At 41.4% G+C, this 14,528-nt stretch overlaps 1 protein-coding gene and 1 non-coding gene across 2 annotated transcripts in view; both read left to right on the top strand.

The window, feature by feature from the left end:
- The first annotated feature begins 417 nt into the window (after positions 1-417).
- Positions 418-14,528, top strand: part of Ep300 (E1A binding protein p300) — a 70,013-nt gene continuing 55,902 nt past the window's right edge. The window contains 1 exon segment of the mRNA XM_021183146.2: positions 418-1,243. Coding sequence (XP_021038805.1) covers positions 1,150-1,243 — 94 coding nt within the window. The 5' untranslated portion in view covers positions 418-1,149.
- Positions 6,504-6,612, top strand: LOC115029539. Its single transcript, XR_003835098.1, has one exon. It is a non-coding gene; the product is annotated as a U6 spliceosomal RNA (small nuclear RNA).

Here is a 14,528-nt window from a genome sequence, read left to right on the forward strand (position 1 = left end):
AGCGGGACGCCCGGCTGAGTGCGAACTGCGCGAGCAGGGAGTGAGGAGGGTACCTGGCTGGAGAGCAGCGGCGGCGACCGAGACAGTGGTTGGGGGCCCCGGGGCGCAAAGGCTGAGGCGACCCTCAGTCCCCTCCTTGCCCGCACACACCCCCACCGCAGCCCGGGCCGGCGTCGACGCCTAAGGGGGGGAACCATTACATAAGCCCGCGCCCCGCGGCGCCTCTGCCCGCCGTCCGAGGCGGCCCCCGAGCCGAGCCCCCGGCAGGCACCTGGCTGCCGGGGGGTGAGGGCCAGGGAGGCGGCCGGACTGATTTCTCCTCCCCGGGCTTGCGAGTGGAGGCGGAGAAGCGCGGCGCGCGGAGAGGCCGCGTCGGTGGGCTCGGCGTCAGCGCGGGCTTGCGGGCGGGCGGGCGGACGGCCCGGCCCGGCCCCCCTGGCCCTCGGGGCCGGCGAGCTCCACGCTCGGCGTCGTCGCTGCTGCGCCTCCGCTTGTCCGCTGCGCGATGTGAGGCGGCCCCGGCGCCAGTCTGGCTCTCGGCTCGGCTGAGCTCAGTGTGGCCATTAGGGGCCGGTGCGGCAGCGGCGGCGCGGAGCGCAGCGGCAGGAGCAGGAGGAGGAGGGCGGCTCTCAGGGTGGGGGCGCAGGCCCGGGAGGGGGCACCGGGAGGAGGTGAGTGTCTCTGGTCGCCTCCTCCTCTCCCCCTTTTTCGCCCCCGCCTCCTTGTGGCGATGAGAAGGAGGAGGACAGCGCCGAGGAGGAAGAAGCTGATGGCGGCGGCGGAGCTCCGAGAGACCTCGGCTGGGCAGGGGCTCGCCGTGGCGGGCTGGGGACTGCGTCTGTAGAGCTGTGAGTTCCCGAGAATTCGCTGCAGCGGACGTGCTCGTGGGATCAGTGTTGCTGTACCCTCCTCCCGGCCTGGTTTAGGCCCGGCCCCTCGCACTTGCCCCTACCATTTCTGTTGAGTCCGCATCCCTCTCCGGCCACCGCAACCAGGCGAAGAGAAAAAGGAACTTCCCCCCACCCCTCTTGGGTGGCGGCGGAGCTCCGGAGCCCACCCTTTGGAGCGGGGCGGGGACCCCGTTTCGGAGAAGAGATTTCCTCAGGATTCTCGTTTTTTTCCTCCGCTGTATCTCCGAAAGAATTAAAAATGGCCGAGAATGTGGTGGAACCCGGGCCGCCTTCAGCCAAGCGGCCTAAACTCTCATCTCCGGCCCTCTCGGCGTCCGCCAGCGATGGCACAGGTTAGTCTCGGGACTCCCGGCCTTCCATAGTTCCCTTCGTCTTTTCTGCTCGTTGCACCTTCATTTCAGGGTGTTTCTGTGTATCTCTTCCCATTTCCCCGGCCGGTGTTTAATTTTAAAGGTTTTGAATGGACTAGTCGAAGACGTCCAGTAGCCCAACCATTTTCTTTGCCTTCTGATACATTCATTGCAACACTATGTCATGTCAGATCGTTGTGTGTTCTGGAATTAAGAGGTTAGAAGTGGGAGCTGCAGGGACCTTTATTGTTGGCTCCATGCAATTTAATTTGGGAAATGCCGGTACAATTGTGTGTGACGGCTTTTATGCACTTTTACTATTTTTGTTACTGGTGAATGAGGGATTTCAGCTCTTTCTCCCCTGTTACAATGAATTCTTTTTTCCTCTGCTTTCCCACCTTTAATGATTTTTGCTCTTGTGAGGCAGATTTTCTGTTGAGGAATGGGGGCGGAAGACAAATCGTGGTGTCTGCGATCCAAGGTTTTAAGTGTAACTAAAGTTCAACAAAATACTGTTCTTAGGTCCCCTCTCCCCATCCTTGCCTCAAGAGTCAGGATGGACCGCAGTTTATTTTATATCCATTTGCCATGAAACCAAAATGTCTCAAACTGCGTGTTGAGGTGTAGACCTGAGGCGTTTCCTTTGCAGTTTGTCACACTCTTACATAGAAGGGAAAGAAAAAAGATGAACCCTTTCTGGAATTAGGTCCTTAGAAATGGAGATAATAAGTTGAAAGACTCCCAGTCATGAACTTCCAACTAAAGTGATTGTACAAGTTTAAAAATGAACCTGAGGTTTTGTGCTTGTATGTTTGTTTTGTTTTGCTTTTTGGACCTTTGCAATTCCAGTTTACAAGATCAAGGAATTCTTTTCTCCAGTCAGCCCCTTTGTTAGGAGACCTGAAGGGAGGCTCTCCCTTGTCTGTTCTTTTTCCTGCTTACTGTTAGTTTAGTGTTATTCTGATGATCACCGACCTGGTCCTCTCTTGCTGTCTGACTTGTTTGAGAGGCCAAGATAATGAAGAAGAAGAAGAAAAAGAAGAAGAAGAATGGCTAGTCATCTGACAGTCCACTAGATGTTCCTCCTTACTGCAAGCATCCCTTTAACTCAGAGAAGAGGCTCCACATCCCTCCATCTGCCAATGAGAGTGTATAGTGGAGTTAAATGTACCCTGCAAGTTGTAGAGAACGTGTGGGCCATGTTTCTGAGTAATATTTCTATTAAGGCGTGAAAATAAGATAGAACTAGTGCTTTACTCTGCTTTTTTAGCAGCTGTATTTCAAACCATGAGTTTTGCTCACCTGCAACAGTTGGGAAAGATGAGTCTTGCAGTGTCCTAAGGCTCTAACTTTAGTTATATGTGAGCATTCAGCTGTAAAGTTTCCATAGTCTTAGAGAATTTTTTAAAAATTATGTCTTTGAAATTCATAAGCATAGATATTTTATAGACACATTTGCTTTGGATTTTTTGTTTCCTCCTCTGTCCCCATAATAAGTGTACTTCTGTAACATGTTCACAAGTTACCATATTTGACATAGCCAGTAACAAGAAATATTATGGAAAACTTTTAAAAAGTTTTTGGATGTTCTGATTTTGAGTGACTTAGTCATAAAGTCTGTTCATGCATTTCTGTTCAGGTGGACTACTGCATTTATCTGATCTATGTAATTTACTAAATTGTATAACTTTTTGCTAACTTTCATGGTTAAAAAAAGGCAAAACTTGCTTTGGGTGTCTTTGAATATCATTACTGGAGTCTTTGGGTGGTAGTGGTGGGGCTGGGGTTTTCTTTGTGTAGGCCTAGATGTCCTGGAATTCACATCACCAGCCTCTACCTCCCAAGTGCTGGGTTTAAAGGCAGGTGCCACCACTGACCACCAATTTCTAGAGTCTTAAATGTGAAAAAAATTTCAATACTGAGATTGGTTTATTCTTAGTAGTAAGGGTTATAGTAATATTAGTAACTTTTCTTCTCTTAACATTGTAGTGACGGTTAAATTTTTCCTCTTTTAAAATTTATATACTGTTAGGTCGGTTTTATTTTGTTTTGAGACAGGATTTTTGTAGCTCTGACTATCCTAGAACTCTCCATGTTGATAAGACTGGCCTTAAGCTCACAGAGCCGCCTGCTTCTGCCTCCTGTTTGCTGGGGTTAAAGGCCTGTGTCACAAGGACCTGCTTGTTTCTTTTCCTTTCTTTTCTTTTCTTTTTTTTTTTTTTAATTTGATACAGGGTATCACTACATAACCCTGACTGGCCTACAATCTAGAGAGAAATGATTGCCTCTGCCTCCCTTCCCCATGGTGGGATTAAAGGTGTGTGCCACCAAGACCAACAGGTGTATAATTTAAATTATACCTTCCTAGTTTTTTTTTGTCAGGGCTGGGCGAAATTTATCATGAGGGTGCCATTACATTTTGGTAGTTCTTTGGATCCAGAAACGTGATATTAATACATTTTTAGGCAACTTGTAAGGAAGCATTTTACATTTAAAACTTACAGTGTCAAGCCGGGCAGTGGTGGTGCACGCCTTTAATCCCAGCACTTAGGAGGCAGAGGCAGGTGGATTTCTGAGTTCCAGGTCAGCCTGGTCTACAGAGTGAGTTCCAGGACAGCCAGGGCTACACAGAGAAACCCTGTCTCACAAAACAAAACAAAAACAAAAACAAAAACCTTGGTGTCTTTATTTTGATCTTTTCCCTTCTCCCCCCAGGGTTGTAACCTTGGTTGTCCTGGAACTCATGTGGACTCATAATAAAATCTATCTGCCTCTGCCTGCAGTGTTGGGATTAAAGATCATTGATTAAAGACTTGCATTTTGATTTTTAAGATGTTCATTGGGTGTTTTATAAACCTGAAAGTTGGTTGTTGTGCCTGATTTTATCTAAAGCTGGCCAAAATTCTAAAAAAAAATTTTAAATGCACATTGGTGTTTTGCCTCTGTGTGTGTGTTATATATATACATATAATACACACATGCATATATATGAATGACAGTGCTGCATCTCCTGTGACTGTTGTCTGCTGTTACAGGCAGGGGTAAACTCCCATGTGGGTGCTGGGAATTGAACCCATGTCCTCTGGAAGAACAGCCGGTGTATTTATTGCTGAACCATCTCTCCAGCTGGACTCTACAAACTTTTAAAAAAGTACATTAGGCTTATAAAATGTGTAGTGTATGTATACCTATCAAATATTTGAATGTATTTTCTTTATAAAAAAGAAACTAAGTCTGTGAGATGGTAAGCTCTGAGGTATCACAAAACAGATGAGTATTTAACCCAACTTGTGAGCCCCCCACCCCTTTTTTCTTATTTTCTTTTTGGGGTTTTCAAGACAAAGTTTTTCTATGTAACAACCAGCTTGGCTGTCTTGGAACTTCAAATGTAGACCAAGCTGGCCTTGTGCTCATAGAGAGCTGTCTGCTTCTGCCTCCCAAGTACTTGGGATTAAAGGTTGAGCCACCAAACCCTGTCAACTTGGATTTAGGTGGCAATGCAGAATTAAGAGGACCCCAGGTACATTATGAATTTTCCAGGTTAAGTCCAGTGACTTGATTTAGGTTCACATTTTCTGTTGAAATGGGAAACAATAAAGCCTGCCTTCCCTTCCCTTCCTTCTTTCCTCTCTGTCTGTCTGTCTTTGTTTTTGTACTTCAGTGTTTGCATTTCAGTATTTCTTTTCTTTTTTTGAGTCTCATGTAGCTCTAGCAGCCTAGAACTCACCATGAAGACCATGCTCAAAGATTGTTTCTGCCTCTGATTGTCCTGCTGAAACTTAACTTTCTTCTATTCTTTCTCCCCTAGAAGACCATAAAAGCTATTTGTAAACTTTTTATATATATATATATAAAATTGTTCACAGAAGTTAATAGGTAAGTTTTTGAATACTTGTTGAATTAATTATATCTGCTGATCTTAAATGATGGCAGTGATGAGTGTGATCTTTTTCCTTCCTTGCTCAGTGAACATTTTGTCACTGCTTGGAAATCACTTAAAGAACTCTTAAGAGGCTGTGTAAAGATGGGTAACAGTTTTAGGACTTAGCACACAATTCAGTAGGGTATACATTTCCTTCTGTAGCCCTACTGTGTGGATAACTGAATTGGCTTGGATTTATGTCCCAAACCAATCTCTCTACCCCAGTTTCAAAGACACTAAGGAAACAGTGTATGAAGTCTACTATGAATTTTACTACTAGGTTAGTGTATACTAGTATATACTAGAGAACTGGTAAAGAGTGTATACTAGAGAACTGGTAAAGAGTGTATACTAGTGTATACTAGAGAACTGGTAAAGATTGTTTTGCTACAGCTTTTTTGCCCCTGCCTCCCCAGTGAGAGATTACAGGAGCAAGCCACACATTTTTTTTAAAATATGTTTTATTTTTCTCAAGATAACACTGTATAAAGGAAATGACTTACTGTCCTACTCAGAATCCGTCTGTGGAGTTGTGTTGTGTTTGTTTTTGCTCAGATCTTGGCATTATGCTTTAATTTTTTTGTTTTGTTTTTATTTTAGTTGCAAAATGTGTACAATAGAGTTGCTTTAAAATCTGATAGGTTGAACAGCCAACCTCATGGTTTAGGGAGGTGGTGCTGTGCTGACTGGTGAAATACAGCGGAACACTTTGCCCCACACCTTAAATTTCTCAAAGCCTTATAAATTAAGTGATAGGCCCTCAAGTAGATTGTCTGGTTGACAGTGACAGTTAAGTACGGGTTCTTTTCCCCATCAGGTGCTAGTGATGAGTGAATTGATGATCGATTGAGAAAGAGAAGAGGGCTAATGCCCTTTGGCATTTAGTTTCTACCCCTTCTTGAAGAAAATACTTTGAAATACTTTCAAGATGAATGCAGAGTGGTGTTCGTAGACATGCTAAATATTGCCTCATAAATGGGAGTATAAAGTAATTAATATATTGTGGTAAATTAAAAAAAAACCTCAGATGTTATTTTTTCCAGTTTATAATATCCAACAATTAATGAGAAATAGGAAGTAGTTTTCATTTTGTGGTCTTCATTCAGTTTCTTTTTTTTTTTTTTTAACTTTAAAGATGGGATCTTATTGTGTTGCTAGGTGGTCTGAAAACTCTAAGGTTCAACCAACCTTCCAGTTAAGCCTCCTTAGTAGCTAGGACTACAGGCACGCTGCACTATACCTGCTTGAAGCTATTGTAAGTGTGAGAAATTTTAGTGAAACAATTTATACCAAAGATTAAGATAAACCAAACATTTAATTTTGTGCTTGTTTTGGCCACACATAGACTAAGATTGAAATAATACATAGAAGATTAGCATGGTCACTGTATAAGGATGTCACAAAAGTGAGTTGGACATGGTCATTTTTGTACACCTATAATTCCAGCAGTTAAGAGGCGATGGCAAGAGGATTGAGTGTTTGAGCTCAGCCTTAGCTATAATGTAGCAAGGCCCTCCTACCTCAAAACAAAAATGAAGAAATCAAAATACAATAATGATTTTTTTTGGCAAATAACTATTTTTTCACATGATGGCTAGTAGTTTCTTTCTGAAATTTTAATTAATATTTTTTTGTTGCTCATTTCTTGAAAAGAGTATAAAATGGGGCTGTTAAGATGGCTGAGTGGGTAAAAATACTTACTTGTGCATTCCTGTATATTCGAGTTCAACCTGTAGAACCTAAATAAAAAGTAAAAAGGAGAGCCAATCTACAAATTTGTACTGACCACCATATGCATGCTGTGATGAGCATGTACATACAGACATAATGGAGAGCTAAGAGAATACTTATTAGTTAAGCCTCTTAGCAATTTGGTTTGTTTGTTTTTTTTTCACTTTTTTATTTTTAGATTTATTTTGCATATTAGTATTTTGCTTGTATGTGTATACCATGAGTGTACCTGGTGCTCTCAGATCAGAAGAGGGTGTGGATCCCCGAGACTGGAGCTGTCTGTCATATGTGTGCTTGGAACCGTACCCAGACTGTCTGTAAGAGCAGTAAGTGCTCTTAACCATTGTGCCATTTCTCCAGCTCCACATATAAAATTTGTTCTTAGATAACACAGTCTTTTAGATACTTCAAAGAACAACCGAAGTTTTATTGAGAAGATAATTTTAAAGCTAGCATGGTCTGTCTACATAGCAGGTTCTAGGTCACCCAAGGATATGTAGTGAGAGCCAATCTCAAAAAACAAAACAAAACAAACCCCTACTGAACAATAAAGCTGAGTGGTGACAGAGAATGGGCTTTGGAGTCAGACTTGTACAACTGAGAATCCCCTGCCTTTATTAACTGAACCAACTTAGAGTTCATCTTCCTTACCCAGTGTGCCCACTGTTAATAGGACTGTGGTAATGAATAAGTGGGAATGCTCTGTACAGTGCTTAGGAAAACTGCAGTCCTAAAACTCCAGGAGGGTGAGATTAATTATTTCTAGTTAGAGTCTAGCCTTGGCTACAAAGTGATATTACTACATAAATGACAATGAGACAAAAGAAATCTAAAGCCCAGGACAGCACTTGATATTGTGCAATGTGTACACACATGAAATGTGAAGAAGTTACTGCCAACTCCACCACAGGACATTAGTGGTAGACTTTTATTTTAATGGACATACAGATAAAATGGATAAAGACAAAGGAAAGAAGTGCAGAGAGGAGGTGATCACGTAAGTCTTGTAGCAGATTTTTATTATCACCCCCTAAAGATTAAATCTGCCAGTACTATAAGAAGAATAAGGGAGCAGAGAGGCAAACCTAAGAATGAGAGCACTCTTAAGCATGGTATACCTATAATCCCAGCATTTGCGAGTTGGGAGCATGAAACTGCAAGTTTTTTAGGCTAGACTGGATTAGAAGTGAGGGTTTGTTCTAAGAAAATCAACCAAAGCAATGTATGTACTTGCTACCACACAGTGTTTTGTATCTAAATAATTAAAAACTAGTTGGTATTTATTAGCAGTATGAGAAACAGATTCAAATTGTTCTTGGTTTTTGTTTTTGTATTTTTCAAGACAGGGTTTCTCTGTATTTGATCCTTTGGAACTAGAGTTATAGACAGTTAAGAGGTACCATGTGGGTGCCTGGAATTGAACCCTAGCAGTAACAAGTATTGACTGCTAAGCCATCTCTTCAATTACTGTTTTTGTTGTTTTGAGACAAAGTCTCATTCTGTCCTGGAACTCACTGTAATAGCAGAGTAGCTCAGACTCCTTTGAAATCTTTTTTTTTTTTTTTCCCCTGAGACAGGGTTTCTCTGTAAAGTCCTGGCTGTCCTGGAACTTACTTTGTAGACCAGGCTGGCCTCGAACTCAGAAATCCACCTACCTCTGCCTCCCAAGTGCTGGGATTAAAGGCCACCACCGCCTGGCTTGAAATCTTTTGAGATGCTTCTGCTTGTCCTGGTATCCTGAGGTAGAATCACTGTGCCTGTCCAAAAGATACTTCTTTTTATTTTTTTGAGACAGGATTTCTCTTTGTGTAGCCCTTGCCTTGCTGCCGTAGAACGCACTCTATAGACCAGGCTGGCCTAAGAACTTAAGAGATCTGCTTACTTCTGCTTCCTTAGTAGTCCACCACCATCCAGCCAAAAGATACTTTCCTAAAGAGGAAGAAAAATGTAGTGCTTTTTAGTTTAGTTTTATCGCATCAAGATTATATACATATGTGAATGACAGAATCTTATGCTATAACTCAGGCTAACTTCAAACTATGACAACCCTACCTGCTTCCTATGGGTCAGGGTCACAGGTCTGAGCCATCAACACTTACCTCAAGGATTAAGAACTACATTTAAATGTAGAGCCAGAAACCTTGGTCACAGTGTAAAACTTATTGTATGTGTATGTGTGTGTTTGTATGTTGGTGTATGTGTGTGGACCAGTGGGTGATTTTTTTTGTTGTTGTTGTTGGCTATCTTCTGTAATCACACTTCACCTAATTTTTTGAGATGGGGTCCCACTGAATATGAAGTGCATTGTTTAGGCTATATAGGCTGGGCAGCAAGGCTCAGGGATCCTTCTCTATCTACTTGCCCAGGGTTGGAAATAGGTGTCACTACCTGGCGTTTACATGGGCACTGGGGGCTCACTCAGGTCTTTATGCTGGAGTAGCAAGCACTTTATTCACAGAAGTCATCTTCCATCTCTACTGATGAGTGAATGATATTCCCTCCCTTCTGCCTTAGTGTCCTTGAGTGCTGGGATTACAGTGATGTGCCACTATTTTCAGGTATTTAGTTTTGGTTTTTCAAAGCACTGATTGCAATCCCCTTGAGGAATTTCATGGCCTATTGTTAGCTTGTGAACCACAATTTAAAGAGTATTAGAACAAAGAGTTTTAACGATGGCAGTAGTCTTTTGGTCTAATGTTTTTTATATACTTGTTTGCTGGGCATTTATGCTTTCTTGGTTTATGAAACACTCCATGTTCAAACAGACATGTTTTTGTTTTCCCTTCCCAGAATTTGCAGATACAGGTAAAAGACTGACACTGCAGAAGTCTGGTATGACCAGCATTTCTTTGGGAAGTATAGATAGGAACAGATGGGTGAATATGAAGCCTAGCTTCTGTAACCATACTTCACACTGGTCCGTGTCTGTGAGGGTTTTGTGTCTTGTTGTGGAATCTCATAACACATATGATGTGCCTTGGCTGAAATAGGGGAGTGCATGAGGCTAGAAAGTGGTCATTCCATTAACCTATAAATCCCACTTGCCTGGATAGTAAGAAGTTAGAGATGATGATGGAGGGGTTAAACATGTGGCTAACAATGCTTACAGAAGTTTAAACTGCACATTTTAGCCGTTTAAATGGATGTAAAATTATACTTAAGATATTAAAATGAGGTAAGACTTGGGAAGAGGCAGTAAGGGAAGAGAATTTTAAGAGTCTGGTTTTAGTAAAGGTGGTCTTTCTCACAGAAGATAGAAAAAAGTGGTAAGGTTTGAAAGTTAGGTGGCTGAGATATTATAACTGGGTATTGATTCCAGTATAAGTAGCCAGATGGAGAAATCTATGATTATTTTCAAGTTTCAAGTTGGGGAAAATGGGTGGGCAATTTAATTTACTAAGGGATTATAGTATGAGAAGTTTGTGTGTGGGTAGGTGGGGGGAGTGTATGTATGTGTTGTATGAACAGATAGATATACTAATGGATATACTAGGGAAGTGACTCAAACCTTGGACATTTGGAAGTTTCTTCTGAATTGAGAAAGGTAGTTTTCATTTGATGTCTGTTCCTTAGACATTTAGAATAATATAAAGAAGATGAACCAGGGTAGTTTCTGCTAAGGTGGTATACACAGACACAGTTTCCTTACAAACAGTGCACTAGGAGTCTTTAAAGGTATCTGATAGGGGCCAGTCAGTGGTGACACATGCCTTTGGGGAGGCAGAAGCAGGTGGATTTCTGTGAGTTGGAGGCCAGTCTAGTCTACAGACTGAGTTCCAGAACAGCCAGCCCTACACAAATCTATAGGCCTGATTGAACACTGCCTCCCCCCAAAAGATAGCTGATAAAGATATTTCAGATTTCAGACATAGGTCTTGGATATTGCTGGAAAATTCATATAGCAAAAGGTGCACGTTAACAAAAGTGATTAGGGCTGAAAGTACTTAGTTTTTGTTAGACATGGGGAAGGGATTTCACATAAATACAAATGATGTGGCTAGAATGTATGTTGTATGTTTGGATGTTTTCATTGAGACAGAAATGGATAAGACAAACATGGTAAGGAATTTATTTGCCATTATTGGGTTTTCTCAATAAAAACCGTAGGAGTAAGAAAATGGTTGGTGTAGACTGTTGTGATGGCTCGGAGTATCCAGAGTAAATTGCAGGGAGAGGACCTGAGAGCAGAATAGCTGTTCTAAGACTCCTTTGTAGACCAACCTGGTCTAGAACACAAGACATCTGCCTGAGTGCTAGTAGATTAAAGGCCACCATTGCCTGGCCAGAGGCTTTTTATTTATTTTATTGAGTGTACATTTGGTGTGTGGGCTAGAGAACTTTGTGGAGTTGTTTCCATTACTTTTATCTCTATTCTAGGATTTGAATTCAGGTGGTGAGGCTTTTGGAGCAAGTTTTTTTTTTTAACCTACCGAGCCATCTATTTTTCTGGCAACTCGAGATTTTAAGAATAAATGATTGGCTACTTTCTCTGTTTATCCTCTTCTATAGGTATTCCTTCTCAACAAACTCTGAAGTTTATTGATAAAGTCAAGACATCATACAGTGATAACATAGTTTGGGTTTAATGTGAATATACCATTCACTTGATTTACCAAAAAACCCTATTTTTGTTTGTGTAAATGAGTGCACATGTGTGTGTGCTTGTAAAGACCAGTAGAATGTGTAAAATCCCCTCTAGCTAGACTTACAGGCAGTTGTGAACTGACAATTTTGATGCTGGGAACTGAACTCAGTTCTGTTGCAAGAGCAGCAAGTGCTCGTAACCACTGAGCCTGTTGCTAGTCTGCTCAGCTGATTTTTATTTATTTTTTACATGTGAGTGTTGACCTGCACATGTCTGTGTGAACCGTGTATGCATGTAAGTTCTTTGAATAGAACTGGGTCTTCTGCAAGAGCAAGAAGTGCTTTCATCCTCTGCGCTGTCACTCCCACTCCCCTGAGCTCTTATTTTTTTATTATTTAATTATTTATGTAAAAGGTAAGGTTTTACTATGTAGCCCTGGCTGATCTGGAGCATCCTGTGTAGACCAGACCACTCTCAAATTGGAAGAGATCTGCCTACCTGCTGTCCCACTTATTTTTCTTTTGTGTGTATAGGCATTTTACCCCTATGCATGTCTGTACCGTGAGTGTGCAGTGCCAGAAGAGGGTATTGGATCCTCTGGAACTTTAATTACAGATGATTTTGAGCCACCATGTTGGTGCCATAAATTAAATTGGTTTTTCTGTAAGAACAGCCATTGCTTTTAACTTCTGGGCAATTTATTAATTTATTTTGTTTTTTTTTGAGAGAAGATCTCTCTGTCCTGGCTGGCCTTGGACTCACAGAAATCCATCTACCTCTGCCTCCTAAGAGCTGGGATTAAATGCCTGTGCTATGCACTTACATATAAGTAGGAAGCCTAAACTGGAATTGTGCAAGAGCAGTGTGTATTCTCTGCTGCAGAGCTATCTAGCACTCCCCCTCAAAACTAGGGTTTTTGGGGACGGGGAGGGGGGGAACCCACACATCCCGTGTTTTAAAAATCGTCCACTAACAACTGAGCTTTATTTCTACACCTTAGTTTTTTCTCCACATGTTATTTGTGTGTGCCATGACTGGACAACTTGTGTGACTCTGAGTTGTCTCTCTCTCCATCATGATGGTAGGGGATCAGCTCATTATCAAACTTGTTAGGAGTTGCCTGCCTTTATTACTAGCTGAGCCATCTTAGTGGACTGCTCCTGCTGTTTTTATTACTATGTTTATTTTGTGACTTTTCTCCATAATTTGTGACATGTATAAAAATAAGTAGTTGAAGGTTATCTTAGTTTCTTCACTATACTCAGTATGATGATAATAGACTATTTTCTATGATTTATTATATTCCAGTGGAAAGTAAAAAAAAATACTTAAAGTAATCTCAATTATGTAAATATCAAGGATGTAATGAAAAAAGTATATTAGGCAATTTTTGAATGGTAGCTTTCAATCACTTTCATTCAAAATTTATGTTCCAAATTATCCATGGGTTTTTTAATTAAATTTTTTTGGTTTTTGTTTTCATTATTTGTATATTTGTGTTTGTGTTTGTATACATGAATGTGTTGCTTTTGGAGGCCAGCAGAAGATATTAAGTCTCCTGGAACTGGAGTTAGAAATGGTTCTGAGCCTCATGAATTGGGGAGCTTCCATCCTCTGCAGTAGCTGTGCAGACTGTCCTCTGAGCATGGCTTATCTCTTGCATGTTTATGGTAGAAGGGTCGGTCAGGGTCTTTAAAAGAAGAAACGAAACGAGTGCTTCCACTGCCCGGCATTAATGCTTTCTTCGTGGAAACCTTAAAGGAAAGACAACTCAAACACTTAAGCATTAAAACAAGTCAGTAAGATGGTGATGTTTGTCTAATATAGTCTAGAATGACCTTGAACTCCTTATCTGGTCTCCATTTCTCAAGTGCTGGCATTATAGGAGTATGCTGTACCTATGGGCTAAAAGAATACTGGCGTCCGTGTCCATGTGTGGAAGTCTGTGCCACTTGAAATTTTGCAGTCAAACGCAGGGAAAAGTATCTAAGTGTGTTAAGAGCCATTAAGATATTCTCCCCTTGCCACACAATAAAGCATTGGCTGGTATAAAATGCGAAAGTGCCAATATTGAGCCAAAATCTGTAATATGTCTACAATTCGTGGTTGAGGTGTAGAGAGTGGCTGTTTGCAATTAAATGGTACCCAGAGGCATAACACGTTCTGGCTAGATTTTGGTTAAGGCAAACTTTTGTGTAGGGTACAAGTCATATGTAACCAAATCCACTTTCCTAGAAAAGGCTATACTAGTGATATGAAACGTGATCAACTGTGGTAGACAGTTGGTTCTGTTCTACTGCATCCAGACTTGTGTTGGTTGTGGATGTATTATAGTACTTAGTTTTCATTTTAACTTACTTTCTAAGGAACACTGGAACTGCCCAATTTAATTTTAAAAGTTGGAGGATTTTGTTTTGAGACAAGATTTCTCTGTAAGCCTGTTCTGTCCTCAGCTCCCAAGTGCTAATGCCATCATGCTGAATTTAGATTAGCATTTAAACAAATTATTAAAGCATTGGAAAGAAGTCTCAGTGGTTACAAGCATCTCCTACCTTTCCACAGGTCTAAGTTCAGCTTTCGGTGCCCAAGTTAGGCCGCTCACAACTACTTCTAATTCCATCTTCAAGGAAGATGCTCTTTTCTGATCTCTGTTGGCACACACATAAACACAAAGAAGTAACAATTGAAAACAAACATTTTAAATTAATTTGTCTGTGTACATGTCTTTGTGAGTCATCCCTGTGGGTGTGAAAGTCAAAGGACAGCTTATAGGAATCAGTTCTCTTCTTTATCCATGAGGTTTCTTGGCCATGAACTCCAGTTGTCAGGCTTAGCTGCAAGTGCAATTCTCTAGAGTCCTCTCTGACCCAGCATGCCTTCTAACAATTATTAGTACTAAGTTTTCAGCAATTCATTTAGTGGGTATTGTGCTAACATTCAGTCCTCTTTTAACTTGGTGTTATGCCTCGGTTCTTAGGTTTTGCATCGGGTTTTGTTTTTTGTTTCTGTTTGTTTTTTGTTGTTTTGGT

The sequence above is a fragment of the Mus caroli genome, chromosome 15 (assembly GCF_900094665.2).
Source record: "Mus caroli chromosome 15, CAROLI_EIJ_v1.1, whole genome shotgun sequence".
Classification (NCBI taxonomy): domain Eukaryota; kingdom Metazoa; phylum Chordata; class Mammalia; order Rodentia; family Muridae; genus Mus; species Mus caroli.